Source organism: Pipra filicauda, unplaced genomic scaffold, assembly GCF_003945595.2.
Source record: "Pipra filicauda isolate LSUMZ 115617 unplaced genomic scaffold, ASM394559v2 scaffold183_size1465899_pilon, whole genome shotgun sequence".
Taxonomy (NCBI): Eukaryota; Metazoa; Chordata; class Aves; order Passeriformes; family Pipridae; genus Pipra; species Pipra filicauda.
The window spans coordinates 422147-444875 of record NW_024104291.1 but is presented as its reverse complement, the minus strand read 5'-3'; the positions used below and the strand labels follow the sequence as shown (position 1 = coordinate 444875).

The following is a 22729-nucleotide window of genomic DNA, read 5'->3' as shown; positions in this document are numbered from 1 at the left end:
GCACTAAGTGCCATGTCCACTCTTCCCTTAAACACCTCCAGGGCTAGTGACTTCACCACTCCCCTGGGCAGCCTATTCCAATATCTGATCACCCTGAAGAAATTCCTCTCAATGCCCAGCCTAAACCTCCCCTAGTGCAGCTTAAGACTATGTCCTCTTGTCCTGTCACCCTCTGCCCTGGAGAAGAATGTAGGTTTTAAGCTGCTTCTGTTGGTACCTGGAACAAGCTTTGCTGAACAGCCAGAACACAGAGGTAATGATGGTGCCTGGGAGGTTTTCTGCCCGTGGTGCCTGGGAGGTTTTCTGCCCATGTCGTGTACAGCACATGCAAAGATGCACAGTGGAGACCTGCACAAACAAGGTAAAGAAACCACAGTGCCAGAGATTGCTGTCAGCTTTTAGAAGGGAAGCTGTGCTATGCAGGCACTTGGGCCTCACTTCCCTTGATTATTCTCAAAGAGCATCAGTTTGTTGCCTGTCAGTTGCCTGGCTTAGGGTAAGGGTGGTTGATTATGGCAAACTTATTAAGTTCTAACAATAATGTTGTCATCTTAGATGACGAGTGGAGAGAACTGTTTACAAGAGCATGTAGTGACAGGACAAGGGACAATAGTTTCAAGCTGAGAGAGAAGATTTAGATTAGATATTAGGAAGAAATTCTTTACTGTGAGGGTGGTGAAGAATGGCACAGGTTGCCCAGAGTAGTTGTGGCTGCCCCATCCCTGGAAGCGTTCAAGGCCAGGTTGGATGGGGCTTTGAGCAACCTGATCCAGTGGGAAGTGTTCCTGCACATAGCAGGAGTGTCAGAATTAGATGATCTTTAAAGTCCCTTCCAACCCAAACCATTCTATGATTCTATGATCAATATATTTGTTTCTAAGAAAATGACAAATGTCCATCAGGTCAGACCAGTGGCTCATCTAGATGAGAGCTGGTGAATTTCCTTTAAGGATGACAGCTCATGAACCAACATATACAAGATGCAGAAGCTCAAGCACCACAGAGGCTATGAGCAGCATAAATGCTCCTGCAAATGACATGTTTGAGCTTCATGTTGCAAGAACATTCCATCTGGCTCTGTAATGATAGTGCCAGGCTATCAATTCGCAGGAGATAATTTCCATTATCAATTGGAGTTGATTTTCATTGACTTAGCATCACAAAATAACATTTGCTGCTGCCTGAAAAGCAGCAAAATACACTGTACAGGAGGGCATTTGGGCTGTTACCAAACATACCTGCTCTAAATGCTGAGAGTTCTTTCTTAATTCAGATGGAAAACTGGCTGATTTTTAAGGAGATATTTAAGGTTATTCAAAACAAAAGGTCAGACAGTGAACAAAGAAACAATGACAAGGCAGGGAACCCAGCTAACAGTAATCCCAGTGAATCAACCACTCCTAAAACCCCCAACAACTGGATGAACGACTAAGCCATTTGTCCCTTTTGCAAAACCCACTGAAGTGGATTCAAGGGAGGAAACTCTCTGGAATGTATGCAAATGAAGGGGAGCTACTGCAATAGGACTAGGAGGAAATACTGTAATAAAGAGGCTTTAGGACTTACTGAGGGGTGCTTGGAGGTTGGGAGTATTGTTGGAAACAATAAAGAGAATTTGAGGATTTACAAATCTACACCGGTGAGCTTGGGGTAAAAATCACAGGCAGGGAAGTGGAGGGATCAAGGTGGATCAAATGGAGGGAACATAGGGATAAACAAAACCAGTCAAATGCAATCAGTATGTTTGCCCAAGTTTTGCATCTGATCACCACAGCCTGTACTATATTTGTAATAAATTATTTAAATTATTTCCCGTGCGATCGTGCTCTCTGTTGTGTGCATGTGGTCTGTCTAGTCAGCAAGTAGGATGAAAGGTTTGTACGGCCAGAAACCTGAGACCTATGAAGGCACATTTCTCTGAGCTCTGGTCCTTAGGAACAGGATCAGGCTGGTGACACTGTGCTTATATGGATGCCTTTGAAGTACTGTCTCCTGACAGCATTAACCTGTGTGTGCATCTCTGTTGTGAATTTGCACACCACTTTGCTACAGCTGGTATGTGAAACAAGTAAGCTCTCACTCATCTCCATTGATCCAGCAAAAAAGGAAGCCGCTGGATCTTTCAGTCCACCGAATTCAGCTGCCCTTAGTACTTTTTAGGGAAAGCAGGTACACCTGGCCAACATGTACAGTCCATTCCCCTTGTTCTACTCCCATATTCAAGCATGGTAGTAGGGATGGTGGAGGGTACATCACAACCTGTTTTATTTGGTGTAGACTGGTTTTCCGTTAGACTGTCGGGAAGGTTTTTGAACCTGATGATACCTTTGACTTCCATAACTCTTGTAGCAGCAAGTTCTTGCAGTCTAAAGTACTTTTTTTTTTTGCTTTAAATTGATTACCAACTAGTTTCATTACATGCCCCCAGTCTGCCATGGAAAGATTTGCTGAAGAGCTGTTTTCCATTCACTTTATCCACCACCTTCCTTATTTCTGTGAATGTTGGTAGTTCTTCTCTACAAATTCTGCTCATTTTGCTCACCAAATGATGGGATCACGGACTTTTTAGTGTCTCCTGATAAAGCATTTGTTCCATCCCATAATTTTTGTCACCGAGGCTCATGCTGCAAATTGTGAGACTGGCTTAGAGGGTCTGGCTGGAAACCTGTCAGATTCTTTGCCTAAAAATGAGGCGTTTCACAGATAACTCACGTTTTAGATGCAAATCTTCCCAGCTCTGGGTTCTGCAGGAAGAAGCAGCCCATTTTCATCCCAATTGTCTTTTTTTTTTTTTTTGGTTCCGATCCATTTTAGAAAAGGAATTTTTTGTCTGGAGAAATGGCATCTTGCAGAGCAAGCCACGGAGCGATGGTGACACTCAGTGGCCCTGGAGGAAAAGTGCACCTTCTGAGTTCACAGAGTTTTTTTCCAGTTTGTCAGGAAGACAGTGGTAGCAAATGAACCTTATACACAGGTGAGTGAACAGCACTTAGCAAAACGATGAGCCTGCACACTGTGCCGTATGGATTCATATAGTACAGGCATATAAATGAACATCTAGCCTGCTGTCTGAGATGCTAGTTACCAGATTCCCTGTTAGCTGCCTCCTGTACTATGCTCTTCTAGATCTTATTTTTTCTCAAGCTGAAGCTGCAAACTTTGCAGGAAATTTCCCAGTTGACTCCAGACCATCTGAACAACCAAGATCCACATAGCAGCTGTGGTGAGATGATGGGAGGAAGTTTCCTGGCCATCTGCCCCACCTTTGCTTACACATAGCAAAGGTTCCTTTTTTTGCACTGGAAGATATATCCTGTGGATGTCACTAAGGACAGGGAGCATCTTTCAACAGTCAGAAGAACTGAGCAAGCATCAGACTGCCCACTCAGAACAGATTAGCTCCCTAATGTTTGCTCCAAGAGGCAGAGACCTCACTGACTTTTACTGTACACTCCTATCTTAAGGAAGCTTGCCACACAGCAGCTCTTTTTCCACTCTCTGCTTTGCCAGCTTCCTCAGACCCTCTCAACTGCAGCTGAACTACCTCAATCTGATTTGAAACCACAGACTGGAAATATCTGTTTGTATTCTTATTTCACATACTTGGTTTTCTTACTTACCTAGTCTGCACAGGTACAAGGTGACAAGACTTCCTATCATCAGAAGTAGAGTAATCTTGGTGGGCCTTCTTCTATTTAGATCTAATTTCATGGCCAGCTGATGATATAACCTGTAAAACAGACCCCTGACACCTGTCTATTTAGAGGCAGGAGAGCCTGGCTCATGGCCACAGTGAGCACACTGGGCTACAGGCTTCAGGTTTTATTTATAACCTCGCTATCTGAAGTTAACCAGATCAGAGGACCTGAAGCTCTTTCAGTCCAGTCCAAATATGCAGAGGAAGAAACTTGTCAGGAAGGCAACTGAAAGATTGCAGGTCCCACTTTGCTCTCTTGGCAGAGCACCATCAAACAGTCTCTTGAATCTTGTAATGTCTTGGAAAGGGGCAATGCTAGGGGAAAACCCCTTGGAGGCCTGTTCAGTTCCTTCACATTTTTGCTTACTTGAGGTGAGCCCGGTCCTCTTTCTGTATCAGTTGTCCACAGAAGGAATCACTTGGTTCCTCAGGTTTTCTACCTCACTTAAATGCTTCCTAAGCACTGCTGTGAGACTTTTATTTTCCTTTTTTCCTGTCCCTACTGAACAGCCTCAAAAGTAATGATGAGTAGGAGTGCAAGTGTTTACTGCCCTTTTGCAAGCTGTGTTGATCAGGCAAAGGGCTGCTAGACAGGAATCTCACAAACAACCCTGGTCACATGACCTGCTTCACTTTATGTTTCTTTTTCTCCTTTTCTTTTTTTTTTTTTTTCTTTTTTTTTTTTTTTTTTTTTTTGTCTCCTAGGTGCTTCCTCTTTAGAAGCATCATCACTTCCCAAATTCGTAGCTCACCTTGTTCACTTCTTCTCCATTGGCCCTGGACTTGTTGACTTCATAGCTTTACTTCATATTTATGGCACGACTGTCCTGGTAACTTCTTTTTTGGTAATCAGCTCTGTGAAACTAGCACCCATTTTTTCTTATCTAGTAGCCCATCTTTTATGTGCTACCTTGCTAATGTCAATGCATATCCTGATGAGCCATCTGCATACCCTATTCTCCTGTTGTGTGTTGCATCCTGAAAGTCCCCAGATTGTTTTCTTTTTTAAGTAGTGCCACAGGTAAGGATTAGTCATTTGGGTTAATGTCTTGACATGATGGGACTGGGTATTGCCAGAGTCTAAACCTGCAGTGAATGTTTATTTTGGTCTCATGGCCTTCCTTCCTGAGGCATTGTTGCAAAGTCCTTTTCTGTCTGAATGAATTGGTGAAGTATTTCTTCCTTAGCCTTCCCTTGCCTGTTCCTAATCCTCAGTTACGACAGAAAGATGATTCACAGGCCCATGTAGTAAACCAGAGCAGGGCTAAAAAGGTTGGGGTTTTTGGTTGGTTTATTTTTTGTTTGTTTGGGGGGTTTTTTGTTGGTTTGTTGGGGTTTTTTTCTTGGAGTTTGGTTGTGGGCTGTTGTGTTAACTAAATTGAAAAGGTAGCTCAGAGATGGGACTTGGGAAGGAGAGAGAGAGTTAAACCACTGTAGTGATGAAAAGCAAAGTATGTAACCATAACGGGCACAATGTTTCTCTTTTTCAGGCATTGAAACCTTCATCAACTGTAAAGTCACTGCCTTTTTTCCAGGTTGCACATACTTTATTTCACTTGATCCCCCAAACTACTGTGTATCGAGCCAGGTTTCACACAGAAATTTAGGGCATAGATGAAAGGAAATAAGGTGTTTCCAACACAGCAGAGAAGAGCAATGAAGTTTTTCTTATGGAACCAGAGCCAGAGCATACTAGTAAGAAACCTTCTTCGAGACATCTGTAAAAAGAAAGAGGAAAGAAAAGGCAAAGTGCCTGATGAATTCTAAGGAAGCTCTCTAAGGACTAAAAGATCTTAGGGGATGAGTTTTCAACATCCTTTTATCATTGACATAGGCATTTCCAGTTGCATTCCGATTTGGGATGCTGTGAGGATTGCACATGTGAGGAGTGTATGGAAGTGAAATAAAAATAGATCCTTTTAACCTTCCATAGTATGCTCAACCATAGTCCAAGAAGGCCCTACATCACATGATGGGCTTAAATACGGAGCAGAGGTGGGATGCTTTGTTTGCTTACCACCAGTCCTCTGCTCTGTTCCAGCTATTCCCACCTTGGAAGCCTGTTAACACTAACCTGAACTGCAAGGGAAAACATATTCTCTTGCTGTGCGTTCATCTGTAGAAACAAAAGAGAAAAGACAGTAAGCTGCAGAACTGCATGGTAGGGTAGTGCCAAGCTTCTTTCTCTGTGACACAACCATCCCACTACCTTAATGTTTCATTCTTCGGACTGTAAATGTAGGAACAAAAAAGTGTCTACAGTGGGTCAGACCAATGGTCTGTCTCCCCAACACGTGTCCCATACAACTGTGAAAGATGATCCTATGCATTGTACCTTGTAATGCAAGGATATTTTTTGTAAACAGAGAAACTTTCAATAGTGTGTCCTAACAGCCTTGCCTATTTACTGATAATTAGTATTTTCATGTCAGGTAACACTTTTTAAATTTTATGTACTAAGCACAAAAATTCTTGTACAGAATGAAATAGCAAAGAGAGACCATATTAGGTGACAATATTTAGATCTGTAATGGCTGGATTAAGAAGTGTCCTCCTCTTCTTGCCATGGTGTGGAAGGGGGAAAAAGAATGGAACTTAGTACAAAACATGTAGGCCTGTGGTGCTGCTTTCTAAACCATCAGTGGCAGTTTTTCCATTTTGTTCTCAAATTCTTTTTTAAAAATAATTCTTAGTGTTCCATTTGCTGTTTTGTCTCATACATAGCACAGAAAAGAGACTCAAAATGACAAAAAGATCTCTCTTCTGCGTGCTGATAACTCACTTAGAGCTTTAAAGGGTAACAAATTATTCTCCTATTATCCTCTAAGACATGGAAGAATCCAATGGAAGGTAGGATTGTTACACTATGTATGAAAAGCATACAACTAAATTCTGCTTTCTAATGGATCAGGGTGGCACTATGTAATATGGATTTGAAATAAATGCCTAAGTATTCTCAAGAGAGCTAAAGAGCTGGAAAAGACATGGCACGTTGACAGAGAAGTCTTTTTTCCACAGAGATGTCGCTTGAAGCTAGAGGAAGTAAACAGTGTGTCATTTTGAACACATAACACCCTACAACATAATCATAGTGCCAGGCAGTCTCATATGAAGAACTTTTCTAAGCAAGCGGTTCTGCTACTTGAATGTTAAAGTCTTGCACAGAGGAAACACAAGCTTGAAGTTGCAGGAGGAAGTGCACTGGAATAAGGGGGATAAGGGAATAAGGGTCACAGACAGAATTATGTCTGAGTGGGGTGTATAATAGTTACTCTTTGCTAGTGTCTGTGAAATCTCACCTGGCTTATAGTAGTCATAGACATGCACTGTTGCTGCTTTCAGATTCTGCACTTCAATGTCTTGTTCCACTGAGATGTTAAGCTTCAGAGAAGTCTCACCCAGCTGAAAAGAAGTAAGCAGAAATGCAATGGTCGTCTCAAAGTCATCTACATACCAGCTTTACTCCTTCTCCATCAGAGCTTTCTTTCTCTGTCTTTCCAGGTTCTTCCACCCTCTTCCTCTTTGGCCGAAATTTTAACCCACTTGATCAGACTAGAAATTTGTATTTCTCATCTGTGAAAGTCCCAGTGCAAAGTACTTCAATTGCTGCTTCTTCAGTTGTCAGTTCCCTGTGTTCTTCCTCTTACCTCTTCCAAGTAGATTGTGACTTGGTCTGGTTTTATCTCTGTCTTTTTCACTAGGGATATCTTCTCCAGCTGTATAGGAAGGCAAGAGATGAGCTCGGTTAACATCAGCGTATTGGCTTTCTCTGTCTCACAGCAAGTTTAGTATTTGTCAGTGAACCACTGTTGACTAAAGCACTAAACCTAGTCAGGCCTGTGTTCCTCAGCTATAATGGTGTTGAGATTGTTGGGAGCACAAGAGACCTTAGAAAACATTTTTTCAGATTTGGATCAAGTGTCCTTGAGCCATGTTCCTACTTTCAGTACTTGTAGCAAAGGGAAAGATGGTTATTAGGAGGCTATGATGGATCTTCCTAGCTATCACCTGGAACAATGGAGCCATTGAACAACCCTAAGAGATTCAACACCATTTTATGGAATATCCCTTACAGAGGCACTGGCAACTGCAAATGATCTCAGTGCACCCCAGGTGATTATAACTAGGTGCTCTTCAGCTCCTGTCTAACTTCTTACTGCATATGCAATCTTTACTACTCAATATGAAAAACTGCACAATCAGTTGTGCAAGCGGAAAGTTGCCTTGTGAAATAGCCCTCTATATTTGCACTTGCTTAGTTTACTTAATTTTTAGTAAGATAAGTAGTTACCATTCTTCAGCAATTCTTACATCTTTGGATATTTCTGGCTGAGCTACATCTGGAAAACAGATTTTGCTATCTTCAAGGAAAGCCAGAAGAAAAGTCTTACCTCTTTCACAGAGCTCTGCACAGGAATGAACCCTGACAGCATTTCCACCTCCACCAGGGCCATGTTACTGGTCCCACGGTCCCCTACATAACTGAAAAGAGTCAGGAGAGAAGCACATTAGATGTGGAAAGCATCATAGCATTTCTAGGAGATACTAATGGACCCTGCTCTATAGTGATATGAAAGCTCAGTAGCATGTATACCTGATGGGAGAAAGGGACAAAAAAATCATCCCCATCTACTCATTTAGTATGGAGACAGACTGTGCAGCAAATATGTTATGGTTAATGTGTTAATGCTTCATGTTGCCTTCTCCAACATACGTAAGTGACCTTTGCTGTTACAGGTTGAGTGGCAATGTTCTCTTTCAGTAAGGACAGTAAGACATGGAGAATATGGATCAAGACTCTCATCCCAGACAGATACATGCAAGTGAAATATGGATAGGGACTGGAGTTTCTGATGTCTAGTTCCAGCAGAGGTTCCCACTACCTAGGATAATGCATCTCAGGGCTGCTTCAGCCCAGGCTGCCAAGCCTGGGTGGAAGCTCTGGCTGTTGGGAATGCCGCCATCTCATCTCCTAGTGCTCTGGGGGCTGCTGAGCTGCTCCATGCTGACTGAGATAGTTGCTGTGGTTCTGCAAGACACGGCCAGGGCATTGCCATGCTCCTACAGGCCTTAATTCTCAGTTAACAATCTCTTTGGGATCTATGGAGAAGAAGAGATCATCCCTGTGTCTTTGTTTCTGTAAGACAGGGTTCTAGTCATACAACTGGGTTCCTAATTCTTTACATTGAAGAAGGAGCCTCAAGGGATTTCATACCTGACAGACACATGGATGTCAAGCTCTTTCCTGACACCATCACATTCTCTTGGTACTGTTTCCACATCCAGGACAAAAACCTCTTCTGTTTTTGGTGGTGGGGTGTTATAGTACAAAGTGGTCTGGTGGGGGAGAAAACATCTCTGTGAAGTGCCCCAAAGCTTCCCTGAGTGATCTAAAGGATTACCTGTGCCTCCAGCTTTTAACGAATAACCAGTGGCTAACACAGTAGGAGCCAGATGCACTTTCTGTTCAGAGATGTGCTGTTTAGCACATAGCATCAGAGACACCTGCCAAATGTAACCCTCAGCATGGAGACTCAGCCATCTGTGATACAAGGCCTCATTCAGTCTTATCAGAAAAAAATACTGTTAAGGTGTAAGAAAGTACATTAGCTAAGACACTGCCCCACAAGGAGAAAGAAGTGTAACTGTTAACTCTTGACATGCTAATAGTAGTTCTAGGTCTCCAGAGGAAAAATACCGGCAAAACAAGTATAAACCCCAAAAGAATGATAGAAAGAACAAAGAATCAGAAGAGGAAAACTCAGGAAGACAGATGATCACACTCCTCCAAAGAGTGTGATCCACACTTCCTCCATCTGCCTGGTGACTGACGGTTTGGCCAGCAGATACTCATCAGATGTCTTACGTTTATTTACTATATTCAAGTATAGCTGAGTAGTATGAGCCCTAGTTACCTCCTACATGCATTAGCAATAAATAATTTTTGAGTCCTCTTGTCTATACACTGCTTGCAGATTCTCCGTGAGTATCATAAGAGATGGCTGAACAGAAATGATCCAGTAAGGGAGGTTTTCACAGGGAGTGGCTTGAATTCCTTGCTGCATGAATGGCTCATAAGTGGATCACTATCATGACTGCCAGAAAAATAAGATGTATCCTCCTGATGGACCAGTTGTGTTGGCGTACTGGAATAAGAAGACCTTGGTACTACATCACTCCTCATCTCTGAGTGTGATAACAACCCAAGGAATATTACATCAGAAGACATAATATATAGTGTTCACCTCCTGAAGCTTGACATCAGCAACATAAATTCAAAATAGAAGCAGGTACTGTTCTGTGTCTTACTACCTCTGACTTCAGATCTAGTGGTCTCTTAACAATAACATGGCTCTGTAGCATAGGACAGCAAAGCTGAGACATTTCTGAGAAGAAGATACCAGAGATGGTTGCAGTGAAAGCATGACAACACAGTATACCTGAGTACCTTCAAGCTTGACATGATTCTGCCTAGAAAGCAAAATCCTACTCAGAATTTGAGGCTATAGAGCCTGCTTGGAGCCAAGCCTCACTTCAATAATCAGAGGCAAAGCCTGACAGCTCTGTTCCTTATGTATACGCACCTGTACATAAACGCAGCCGCTGCCAGTCGCTTGCACTGTGTACGTCCCTGGGATAGCAAGGAGAGATGCCTGATGCAGGACCAACTTGTTGTTCCTGTGCACATGGAACTCCAATGGAGAAGCCTCCTTGCCTTTCACCATCACCTTTACATCTCTGATCTCCTGAGGAATCAGGGCTGCATACTGAGCGAGGGCCTGCAGGCTAACAACTGTGTCCTAAAGGTAGAGAAAGAGTCACTTTGCTATGGAACTGTGCAGTACAAGATCCAGCACACTAGTTCAGGCACTGCAGGGAGAACCACAGCCCTTTATGGCCCGGATTCACATTCTGACACAAGTGGGCTCTATACCATTAATGTATAGGTCTATGCCACAGGGAGCAGAATGACCTCTGTTACCTGGAAAGGGTAGCTTCTGAGCCCTGGGATTAGCAGTCCCAGGCCCTGGGTAATCCCAATTACACGACACAGAAAAGAGTTTCCCCATGGCACTCCCTTTTCCAAACAGGGCTCATATACATTTGTCAGTGAAGGATGGATCTAGAGTGACATGCATATGAGAGATGTGCACACCACTCCAGGCACAGCATCTCTCTCTTTCTCCCATGATTTTCCATGGTTTATTACCTGTGTGGAAGCAAATCCTCCGAAGCCATTTCTCTGTCTACTGAGCCAGCGCACAAGCTTGCTCACTGATGCTTCATTGAGTGACGAGTCTGGTTTGGAGACATGAGCCAGGACAATGTAGGCTACTGTCTCAATCATAGAAGAAGATTCTTCACCACCAGAATGTGATGTCAGGAGCTCTGCTGATGGGGGAAGAAACATGTGGAAGAGAAGAACTATAGATCCCTATGAACATCAGCTTCTCCTTTGAGACTCTTCGAGGACTGACAGTTTCCTGTACAGCATCAGAAATGCAAGTGCCTTTCTGGGGCACCTCAGAGTGCAGAAACCAATCCATCCTTGGTTTTTTTTACCTTGAAAGGGCCAGCCATCTGTGATAGGCTCCATTTCTTCCTTTGAAAACACAGATACATCCAGGCCCCAAATCCTCAACCAGTTTCTCTAGGAAACAATTCCCCTAGAAACTGATGAACTCTGAACACAGGTTCTCGGTTTAAAGTACACTCCAAGTCTTATTCAGCTCTGTGTATATTCAAAGCTATGTCTCCAAGCTTCAGCATTTTTGTCGTTTCTGCTTTTACCTAGCACAGTCTAATAGGACCCCCTGTGTTGAAAAACTCTAGGACTCATTTCCAGTCACTTGTACCTATTGTACAAAAACTGGTCACTTTTTGAGGGAGAATCGCTGGCAGGCTACTGGAGGAATAAGACTACACAACTTACTTCATTGGCATCCTCACTATGCAGTGCATAAGCTAGGACAATTTAAGCAAGAGCTGGGCTCTCACCTAAAGTCCAAGCTCAGAAGTACTGAATACATCTGCGTCTGGTCAAATATTTTGCTGCAGTGATAATAGGGGGCTAATCAAAATTCAGCTAAGAATTGAACTTAATTGTGCCAGTGTAGACATATTCTGCAATGATACAAGTGTGAAAAGCTTAAATGCTTTTAAATTCTAAGTCCATTTTCAGAAAAAACCTTCACTTTTGAAAGAAGAACCATCAAATCACTTGTTTGCATAAAAACAGCCTAAAGCTTGAGTGGCTATGCAGTGAGCTGCACTCTGCAGTGGTAGCTGATCAGATCGAAAAATCCTCTCTCCCTCTTTTTCTCTGTGTTATTTTTCAGCCTCCAATGTAGTTCACCATACTGCCAGACAAACAAATGTGGGGAGGAACTTAAACCAACTCCAGTAGCATTACCAACTGTTTAACCATAGGCTTAAGTGCTTTGAACCCCCCACCTCAGCATTCACATTAAAGACAAAAGCCTATCTTTTTCCCAAGTTAAAGACACAAAAAGAAGAAAAAAAGCTCAGTAGCACAGCAATAAAGGTGCATCCACCCAAGGGCCCTGAGCTGAGTAGAGAATCAATGGGGAAGCAGTCAAAAGGTTTGAATTCTTCAAGTGCTGCTGTGACCAGCACCTGAATAAACATGGTGAGACAAGTTTCCTCTGCAAGATCTATTGTACTATGTATGAATTGCTAAAGAATGACAGGAGGACCACAGCTCAAGTAAGCATTTTGACCACACAAATTAAGCATGGATCACCTCTGTTGCTTTTGATTAGAAATTGTTTCATGGGTCTGAGAAAAATAGAGGCTCTCACAGCTTCAATACATTATGATTTTCTGACACAAAAGCCTATTTCAGAATAGGTATATTTCCCAGACTACTGCAATTAAATGCTACAGATATCAGAACTTAAACACAGTTGTTATTTCTAGGACTCAAAATCTTCTCAACAGCAACAACCTACCCGTTTCCTTCTCCAGCATATCCAGAAGCTGCTCTCTCATCTCCATGTCCTTACTCAGCGTGAAGACATAAGCCATCAAAGCCTTGACATAAAGGCTTGTCTCATCAAGTGTTACATTCTTAAGACAATGTAAGGCATTATCCAACATGGTGTCCTGAAAAAGGAGCCCAAACCAAGTGAATTTCCTCTGACTAAACTAAACATTGTTGTGAACACCTATCCCAGATACATATTTGATTTACTTTATTGCTAGGATCTATCTCAGGGCTGTGGAACATGAAGTAGAGTGGACAAAACATCACTCACTGTGGGTCAAAAGCAAAGGTGTGACTGGACACATCACTGGGATAGGGGATTGCTAATATACCAGAGAATCCAGCTGTAGGAAGCATCTGGTAACACACTGCATCAGAGTCGTCAAACCTGCATGCTGTAGGTCTTGGACCCTGAAGGGGTATGATGTTGTTTTTAGAACTGTACCATTAAACCTGGAATATCAGTTCTTTTTTGCTAGAACAGTCTATACTTATCTTGTAGATCACTGCTTTTATTTGAGGGGGGGAGGGCATTGCATACCTGAAAGGGGGCCTTTTTTTTTTCCTTTAGTTTTTTAGTTTAATGAACACTATTGCCTTTCCCCAAGCCCTTTGTCATTTTCAGAGACAATTGTTTCCTCTGAGATCAGCTGGGAAAAGCAAGTCTTCTGCTTTGCTGCAAATCAGGCCATTTATATTAAGAACTCCTTGCCGAGTTCAAAATTTCCTATTGAGCTTACTGTGTATAAAGGTGGGAACGAGAGAACCTTTCAGCACCTCAAGCCGGGTTCTCCCTGAAGCCACCGGCCGGGGAAGGAATGAATGGTGGAGCAGGCTCCCAATCCCTGCAAGAGTTCAGATGTGACTTACATTTTTCTCCAAATGGAGTTCCACCAGTGCAGCAGTGATATAGGCTGTTAATGAGATTGTATCGTCCACACCACCCTGCAAGCACAGAGATAATCATCAGAGAAGTAGAAACCCAACAACTGCTTGCCTGTCATTGTATAGCCACTGAAACTGCCTGTGGATGACCTATTTGAGGGAGTACAGCAGCATGCTTCTGGGCATTCTCGGACAGGAAACAAGGACACTTGCTGAATATCATGAAGGTCTGGTGTTAAGGGCAGTCTCAGAGCTGTGTTGTGCATACAGCCTAGGCATCCCTTCTCAAACACGGGCATGAAGCAAACTGTTAAGCAATATATTTTATTAAAAATAAATATGTTACAACTGTACACTTGAACAGAGCGTGCAGGATTTGCACACAAGAAGTTATGCAAGTTTACCTATAGTTCAGCTGACTATGAGAAGCTACAGGTTAATATGTGTTAAACAGGCTTTCAGGAGCCTCTTTTCACATCAGAGAACATTAATTCTTGGGGAAGTTCTGTTTACATCCTCAGACATGAGACAAGACTAAGTCTAAAATGAGAGGGGGAAATTGGGCTAAGATGCTAAGAAGCATTGTTCACACTGAATAGCAAAAACTTTGAAACGTAAGGCAGGCAGGGTGCAAAGCCTATTTCAAAAAGTTCAAATGGAAAGCTCAAGCTGCGAAATTAATGAAAGCCAGACAAGGATGAAAGTCTACATGTACACTCTGGTTTTATTTTGCAATGCACCTATATTTTAAGGAAAAAAGCATAAACCTTTGCTTTCCCAAAGTGGCAGCCTGCTTTCTTTCATAAGTCTGCCTTGTATTTAATATGGGCAATTTTGCAATCTGACCAGTCTGGATTATTCATACCCTTACAAATGCAATGAACCCAAATACTGCCATGCTGCATATGCACTGTTCAGTACCTAAGTACTGGGACATGTACACCAGGAGTTTGGTGCATTCCCAGCTACACTGCAGGATCATTTGGGGGATGCCATAATCCAGGAGAAGTCATACTTTTTGGGTGACAGACAACTATGTCTTCAGAGAATCCCATATTAGAGCACATAGAGTATTGTGCATTGTAAGGCATGAGAAGAGGGAGAATCCAGCCAGGGTATTCTAGAGAAGCATTAAAATATAAAATTATTTCTGCCTGTGCCCTTGAAGTGCCTTCGCACAATTAGCTGTGTTGTCTTTTGACTAGAGTAAAAATGAAGAAAGACTAGCAGAGGTTAAAATCTCACACAGAGGAAATGCCTGCTGTTTTAGGCCATGCTTTTTCATTCTGTTCTGGGAAGATGCCTTGGCTGTGCTAGGCCATAGGGACATTGCTTTGTGCTACTGTACACAGTGGAAGAGCCTGGGGAAAGCAACCCCATGCCTCACATTGTGTTCCTCCTGCTCTCACTCTCACTCCCATGTCTGGCAGCCATACCTTCAAGTCATTGTTGAAGAGCTTCCCCACACTCTCAAAGCAGCCACTGGGCAGCTGGTGCTTCTGCAGCCAGAGCAGAGCACTGTGCACGTGATCCCTATCAATGTAAATGTAAGAGCTGGCTTGTCCAAAGGACCTGGCTACAAAAGCTGTCAGCCTGTAAGCAGAGCACAGAGGAATCCCATGTCACAGCTAGAAGATGAACCAGCAAGAACAATAGGTTTATGATGACAATAGCAGCTCTGGTCACTCACCACGTGTTGCCCTGGTCATCACCTTTCCCAAAGGCGCTGTAGGAGCCATCGTCATGTTTGTAGAGCAGCTGACGCTGGTAACCTATGACAACAGGTGCCAGGATGTCACTCTCACTGTGAGGACCTTTAGCATCTCAGACTGTATCCTTGCTTTGGGAAGATGGCTTCACAACAAGAGACTTCACCAGGTCCTACTGTCAAAGACATTGAGGCAAGCACACCACCACCCCACAATTGCCCGTGCATCCCACAGCAACAGCATGACAAGAAGCAGTTGCACAGCACGGAACTGTGTCATACAGCTGCTCTACACTACTGGAGCTGCTATGAGCAAGTGCTGTGGGTATCTTCCCTGCTGTTTTACGAAATGGTGACATGCTCAGCTACCTCATGTCTCCCCATGCTCCAATGAGCCCTCACAGGCCCTTGCTGTGAATAAAAAGAGCAGTAGGAGTGGGGAGGAAGGCATTTCCTAGAGGGAACCAAAATGAAACGCTATTTGTTTTTCAGCACTTCCTTTAGCCCTCTTGGGACTCCAGAAAACACTTTTAATGGGACGTACAGGAAGCAACAAGGCCATGCCTTTAAGCTCTGAGGCCAGAATGCTGTCTGCATCTGTTTGCTCTCCCTACACCCTCTCCCTGGCTGCATTGTTTACCCCCTGCTTTGCCTCTCTGCTGCCACTGTTCTCTTGGGTAGGTCCCCCTCTCCCAGATATCAGTACATGCTCATAGTAGAAGAGAGAAAGGGGGAGAGAAAGGGATTCAGATCCTATCCAGGGGAGCTGCTGAGCTTGCAGCATAGCAAGATAAGTAGACTGGCAGGCTGAAATGTGAGACACGTTACAACATGAGACACAGACACTGGCACTATATTAAATTCAGATTATACTGGACAGAATTGACACGCCCTCAAAATATGTGTCCTAAAACATGGGAAAACACTAAGCTACTGAAATCCTATCAATTCCGAAAGGCCATTCTTTATTCCATGTAATAGCAGCTGATGCCTTGTTTCCACAAGGTACTTCTGTCAGCCTTGGACTGATAAGGGAATAAACACGCATCACATAATGATGGAAATCATTAATTACCCACACCCTTCTCAAAAAAGCAGACTTAGTAGTTCAGTTACAGCAGAGACAGAAATTCTGCTTTCTTCAGAAACACACTTTTCTTTCCATGAGATATTTTCCTTTTTCTCTGCGATACCTTCCTTTGTAACAGCTCTGGCAGTGCTCCCATTCCTGCCCTTCACCTTCCCACCAGACCTGTGCCCAACAATCTTGATTTACAAAAGCTTCATTTTGCAGCAAAAGGAAGAAGGACAATGTTTACCTGTTGTCAGGAATTTCAGTGCTTTATCTTTAATTTCAGCATTCAGTTGTTTAGTCTTATTCAGGTACTGCAGTATGAAGATGTTTGGTGCAAACTGAACCATATTCTGTTCACCACAGCCAAAGGGCATGCTTAGCAGTTGGTCTAAATTTTGAAGTGCTGGACCCATGATGTCACCTTACATTTGAAGTGGAGACACAGGAGAAAGGAAAAGCACAGACATTAAGCAGTATGAAACGAAAGGACTGCTGCCTTCTCTAAACTCTACCGGGATCCTAGAAAAGAGCCAGTTCCTAACTGAACAGGTATGATTGAGATTTATGGTGACCCCTCACAGACTAGACCAGAACAGAAAGGGAAGACACCATGGTTCTGGAAGGAGGAAGGAAATGTGAAGCTTGAGGGGGTCCAAAGAAAGGTGAAGAGAGCTGTCATTCCCTAGTGGGTACCAAGGAGGGAAAGGAATTACACGGGTAAACTAGGTGGAAATCTGCAGGGATGGTTTTGGTTCACTTAGGTGGATGGCAGTGACAGAAGTCAGAGGCGATATCCCATTTTGTGCCTTCTCCTCCAGCCACTTGGGGATCACCTAGAATCATTCCATATGGGAGGAATAAATATGGAAAAGATTACTTGATCCACATTTCTGAGGCCAACATCACACCCATTACAGATAATCTCATGAGGAGTGGGGTCAAGGCATCAGTAAGGCCAAAGCATTGTGCAAGCTTTTCTCACTGGGGACCCAAGATCAGGAATAGCCTTTCTCACCAATCACAGAGAAAGTGGCTCGACCAGATCCCTCCAGCACTTCTGCAGGCAGAGGCAGAGAGAACTCTTCAGAGACGGTGTTATCTGAGGAAGGCAGAACCCAGAAATTTATCCCAGGGAAGAAGCATCACACACAAGTGTAACACCCAAGGAGACCCAGGTGAGGCTTAATGTGACATTGAGTCACAGCAGCCAAGACTTGCAAACAAATGCCTCAATACAGGAAACTTTGCCAGGTAAAAGAAAGATATGGACAAATTACAGTGGTTGTTATCCCAGGCAGGGATGGTACCACCAGTGGTTCTTCTCTGACAAACTGACCCCACCTTTGAGATTTGCAGTAGCCCTGTCCCTTCCATCCCGCTCTCATGATCAATAGCAGTTAGAGATTTTTGTCCCCTACCTGAAGGGCAGAGAAAGGCATTTTGAGTCTTCTCTTGTAGGACCCCTCCTGGCTGCAGATGGAGAAAGAGTAGTTCAGATAGGGAAGACAAGAAAGGAAGTCACCATGTCTTAGCAAATTTTTCTGCTTTCCAAAAAGAAGAGGCTAAACTTCCTCTTAGCATCTTGCCAACTGCCCCAGGGGACAAACCACTGTCTCCAGGGATTCTCCACCCTGAGATGTGACTAACCTTCACAAGCAGAGGTTTTATCACTGTGTCTCTCCCTCCTTGCAAAGGTGTGACAACAACTGTGTTACCACACAGATTGTGTGAATCTTCTGCCATGCTGCTTACACTGACATTCACTTTGCCTGCAGAGAGCACAGAGGCACATTGCTGAGCACTTGAAGCAGACAGCTGTATGCACAAGCATTAGGTCCAGACATGCAGACACAGGCAAATTCCACCCCTCCTCCCACTGGCTGACACACATCCCTCTGCCCAACCTCACCCAGCCTGGTGGCTGTCACATTCCACACAAAGGTTTTTGCTTCATTGGCACAGAGGCAGCTGGTGAACTGGCAACTTGGACAGGCATCCACCTTTAGTTCTGGAGTCTCTGTGAGGGTGGTGCGGATCTGAGTATGGTTGGATGTACAAGCAGACATTGGAATAGTTTTAGTAACAGGTACTACACAAAGGAGCAAATACGTTGGGTCACAAAATATAAGTGCTTTATGACCAGTATGTAGGGCTCCAGAGAACATCATAGCTTGCCTTTGGGCTCAAGTCTTTGTTCCAACAGAGGCCATGTAATTGGGGGAACTCACTTGGAGGAACTCACCTGCATACAGTCCTTGAGGTAGTTAAAGACAGTGGCTTTTAGGCTGAAAGTCTCTCCTTGGATCACAGAGTATGGCAGTGACAGATCCACAAAGAAGGGCTGGAAGACCCTAAGAGTGGTCAGAGGCGAGAAACCAAAGCCAGTATCAGCAACACAGAAGGCGTTGGCATTCCATTCCGTGATGGTGTCAGGTACAGCAACTTGGAGAGACGTTTGTCCACTGCCCCTACAGCAGGAAGCAGAAGAGGAGAACTTGATTAGAAGCAGTCAGAATACTCCAGGAATGTCTCTGGGGAAGGCAGATAGAGGCTGTTACCAACCCAACAGAGACCAAATCCCAAATCCAGGTCTCTGGGAAAAGCGTCCGGGGTTTTGGCTTCTTCTTGTCATCAGAGTGAGGTTCAGAATCAGCACGGGCAGCAAGATTGTCAGCTAGAAAGCAAGTGGTACCTCAGAAAACAACATATATACACCTACAGTTGAAATTAGTTCTTCATTTACAGGCAATCTAACACAAACCACAAATGCTTTGTGACAGAACAAGAGTGGACAGGGTTGGTGTTTCAATGAGAACATGACACACTGTGTATATCTTTGGGGAACACAGCTTTAGGGAGACAGAGTTGGATGGAGTTTAGCCTGAGACTCAGACTGACAGATTCAAATTTGGTCTGGATCCAGGGAGAGACAGCATGCTAAAATGGAGTCACACTCTTAAATAATATGTGAAACTGCTGGTGGAGAGCACACTACATTTTATATGAGAAACACTGAAAACAGGGGCACCAATAAAGCACGGAGATTTGAGCTTTTATATGTGATTTATAAATCAGGTCCATTGAAATGGACACGGGCTTTGTTGCTCTCATACACAAACAAGAAATACAGCAGGATGAAAGTCAGTTGTCTCAGCAGCAGGCTGGCCAGAACTGGGAGAGGAGAGCTCCTTTAGTCAAGGAGATGGACATGTCTGTCCCTTACCAACAACATAATTTTCCATAACAAGTGTCTTTTTCTCAAAGTCTGGTCGCACACAGGAAACTGGTTTCTTGATTCTAGTATTGGTTACTATTTTCATGCGCAATTTCTGGGAAAATAGTAAAGAGAGTAAATCAATGATAAATAAAAGGGAACAAGGAATGTTGAAACTATCTCATGATCATAGATATCATACAGGGGCTGGTGACAGTTGAAACACTTTTAAATGCTGCTTGTTTATATCCATAAATTTACAGGCTCAGACTCTGACCACAGCACGAGGAATGGAAACCAGCTTTCTGAGGAATACTGGGACTAATTATTACTTCTCATGCCAGTAAATCTCAACTAGATCTGTACTACATATGCCTAACCCTAACAATGAGACATAGTCTAGGAGTAAGCATTTAGTAGACAGCACAGCAATAGGCCTTTTGAGAGGACTCAGGGTCTGTATTTTTAAGGTAGAGTTCTGTCAGCCTGAGAAGCCCATGCAAGTCAGACTACATGTTGGGTTGTTTTCAGTGTGTTGTTACCCTCTTCTGCTGTTTTGAGGTGCTTCTACTTGTATATATTTTTTTTAAAAGTGTTCTGTCAGAAGCAGCACTTCTTGGATTTCAGTTAGCAGACATCTTAACGCTTTTCTGACTATCATGATTGGTAGCAGATTAGTTTATTTTGTTTGTCTCAAAAAAATAGCTATAAAGCCAAATTGTGAAAGACTTCTTTTTATTAAAACTGCTTCGAGGATAACTAAGAAGAGACTCAATGAAACACGGAGTCAAGTAGTTTGTAAATAAAATAGTAGCCAAGTGCTGATCAGTCAAAACACAGTGAGGTGCTCAGGTATTACTGCTATGTTCTTGCCACTCCCCCTTTGTAGTTATGGTAACCTAAACTAAATTTGTTCATTTTTATGCTGTCTTTCTTTAATCAGGTGGTTTGCACTATGCTTACTCATCTTTCCCCATAGTCCCCAAATGAGTGCTGGCTACACTGGAAACCAAGCAACAGATGTCTTGTAGCAATGAAAGTCAGGGCAGCTGAAGTTTGCTAAAAGTAAATTCTTGTAGGCATTCAGGATAGAATATTGGAAATCACTAGCTCAGGAAAAGTTTAGAGGCAGTGTACACACTCACCTTAAACAGATTAAAGACATCAGCCTCACTTTGGTACCACGGTGCACCCATCCGAGCCTTTTTGTGGGGGCTGGGCTGCTGGGGCAGACAAGGGTATCCCTCAAAGTCTTCCAAGCGATAAGGGAACCCTCGTCCTCCAATTGTGAAACTGTCTTCAAAGACCTCATTGTACAACTGCAATGGAAAAACAGAGGTCTTCAAAAGGAGCTGGCCAACAAGCATGTGTATGGGTCAAATATTTGGACTGTAGCCCTCTACTACATTTTGTAAAGCTTTGCAGTTGAGGAAGTTGACACTGGCCCAGCTTATACTAAAGGACAATATAAAGGAGTGGATACATATATATATATATATAGGATAATATATACTAAAGGGCATATACCCAAGGAGTGGATGTAGATAAGTAGCTTTTAGTCTGCAAGACAGTTCAAGCCCTTCAACTCTAGGGTGCAAAATTATGATAAAAATGCACGATTCAGTCTGAGCACAAGGCGTTAGCACATCTGACTTACGTATTTAAAGATTACTACTTCATAGACCTGTTAAGTAGATGATGCAAATGCTCAAGAACAGCATCCCTATAAAATGGAACACCAGATCACACTGTAGGCCCTATTTACAGGTGCAGCACGTCCCCCTGGATTTGGTGAGGCTTCTTTGTAACAGTCTGGACTTTTATAATTTAACTTACAACTTTCCATGAGGCATATACCTGTTTTATTATCTCTGGTATACATTGTGGAATTATGTTAGGATTTTCAATTTTTGCAGCATTTGTGCTCTAAGTTTTTAATTCACTCCTCTGAAACACACAGCTGCTTTAAGGTAAGCTCCTCCAATCCTTCTAGATTCTCCAAATGCACCTGGTTGTTGGCAAAATCCTGACCACTTTTCACCAGCCATTGTGTGCTGCCTCTATCTATTTAGGTCCTCAGCTTGATCTGTCACATGTCAATTCAGCAATGGTTGAGGCAGTAGGATAGAGGGATAGAAGGACCCTACTGGGCCAAAATTCCATTTCAAAGGCTTAGCCCCACTGACTGGTGTAAGATGGAAGAACAGAGAGACAAGTGGAAAGCAGCAGCATCTCTTCAAAGCTGTTCTCCCTGCCTACCCCTGCAGTGCCATGTAGCATCCACCACTCTTCAGGCAGAGGCCCAGAGTGCAGGGCGGATGGATGAGGAACATGATCATCACACAACTGCTCAAAAGAGGCCAAAGAGGGGGAATGGCAGGGCAGCCACCTAGCACTGCAGCTATGTCCTGGGACGTACTATGGGCTTCCTCCTGCCCATGCATGGAGACAGAAGACAGGCAGGCATTAAGGGATTGGTGATGGCTGGCTGCACTCACGCTGTCTGCTGTTAGGGTATAGTTATTCTTCAGGAGGACGCTTTTGTCAACAGCTCGAACAGAGCACAAGGACCCTGGAGCAGCCTTGATGTTCAGTCCAACTTTTGATCCCGGGACTTCCTCCTTATGTGAGAATTCCAGTGCCACCTGCAAAAGAAGATAGGTCTGAGGGCTTAGCACTGGAGAGTGGGACCCTGTGACTTTTATATGTCTGGTTAGCAGAGGGAAAGACAGAGAATAAGGTAGGGAAGGAGGATGAGATGCTAAGAGAGGCCCACCTAAAAATCCATTGGGAAGGTTAAACAGGCTGCAGTGCACACAGCCCTAGCCGGAATTCCTCTACCACCACACATCCACTACACTCTGATCCAAAACCACCACAGAGAGCTAAGGAGACAGGCTTCTCTTCTGTGTTAGGGAGAACATGGGCAACACTGTGTTCCCAAGTCAGTAATAAGGAATGGGACGAGAAAATAGAGTTCAAGGGGACCTGGTTTACTCCTTGAGCAAAGCTTGCCAGTCACTGTTGTGGAGAGCAGGACTAGGAATTCAGGGAAGAAGGAGGTTGTCTGTTGTCTCCCAGCCAAAAATACTGGGCATCTGTTTTTGCGTATACCCACTTTACACCATTTGGATTAGGACAAA

The 22729-nt window shown here is 43.5% G+C and overlaps 1 protein-coding gene across 2 annotated transcripts in view; it reads right to left on the bottom strand.

Annotated features, from left to right (window-relative positions):
* Positions 1–5179: 5179 nt before the first annotated feature.
* Positions 5180–22729, bottom strand: part of LOC113989406 (alpha-2-macroglobulin-like protein 1) — a 29287-nt gene continuing 11737 nt past the window's right edge. The window contains exons 16-37 of one of the 2 annotated variants that reach the window (XM_027723908.2): positions 22085–22231; positions 20732–20905; positions 19596–19701; positions 18935–19046; positions 18615–18840; positions 18282–18408; positions 18020–18141; positions 17791–17842; positions 17388–17471; positions 16617–16793; positions 15280–15361; positions 15026–15182; positions 13575–13649; positions 12670–12823; positions 10908–11089; positions 10282–10497; positions 8913–9034; positions 8089–8179; positions 7345–7413; positions 6997–7099; positions 5772–5813; positions 5180–5415 (exon numbers count right to left, since the gene is read on the bottom strand). In XM_027723908.2, coding sequence (XP_027579709.2) covers positions 5390–5415; positions 5772–5813; positions 6997–7099; positions 7345–7413; positions 8089–8179; positions 8913–9034; positions 10282–10497; positions 10908–11089; positions 12670–12823; positions 13575–13649; positions 15026–15182; positions 15280–15361; positions 16617–16793; positions 17388–17471; positions 17791–17842; positions 18020–18141; positions 18282–18408; positions 18615–18840; positions 18935–19046; positions 19596–19701; positions 20732–20905; positions 22085–22231 — 2646 coding nt within the window. In that variant the 3' untranslated portion in view covers positions 5180–5389. The remainder of the gene's footprint in view (positions 5416–5771; positions 5814–6996; positions 7100–7344; positions 7414–8088; positions 8180–8912; positions 9035–10281; positions 10498–10907; positions 11090–12669; positions 12824–13574; positions 13650–15025; positions 15183–15279; positions 15362–16616; positions 16794–17387; positions 17472–17790; positions 17843–18019; positions 18142–18281; positions 18409–18614; positions 18841–18934; positions 19047–19595; positions 19702–20731; positions 20906–22084; positions 22232–22729) is intronic. The other variant, XM_039380007.1, reaches the window with a different exon arrangement.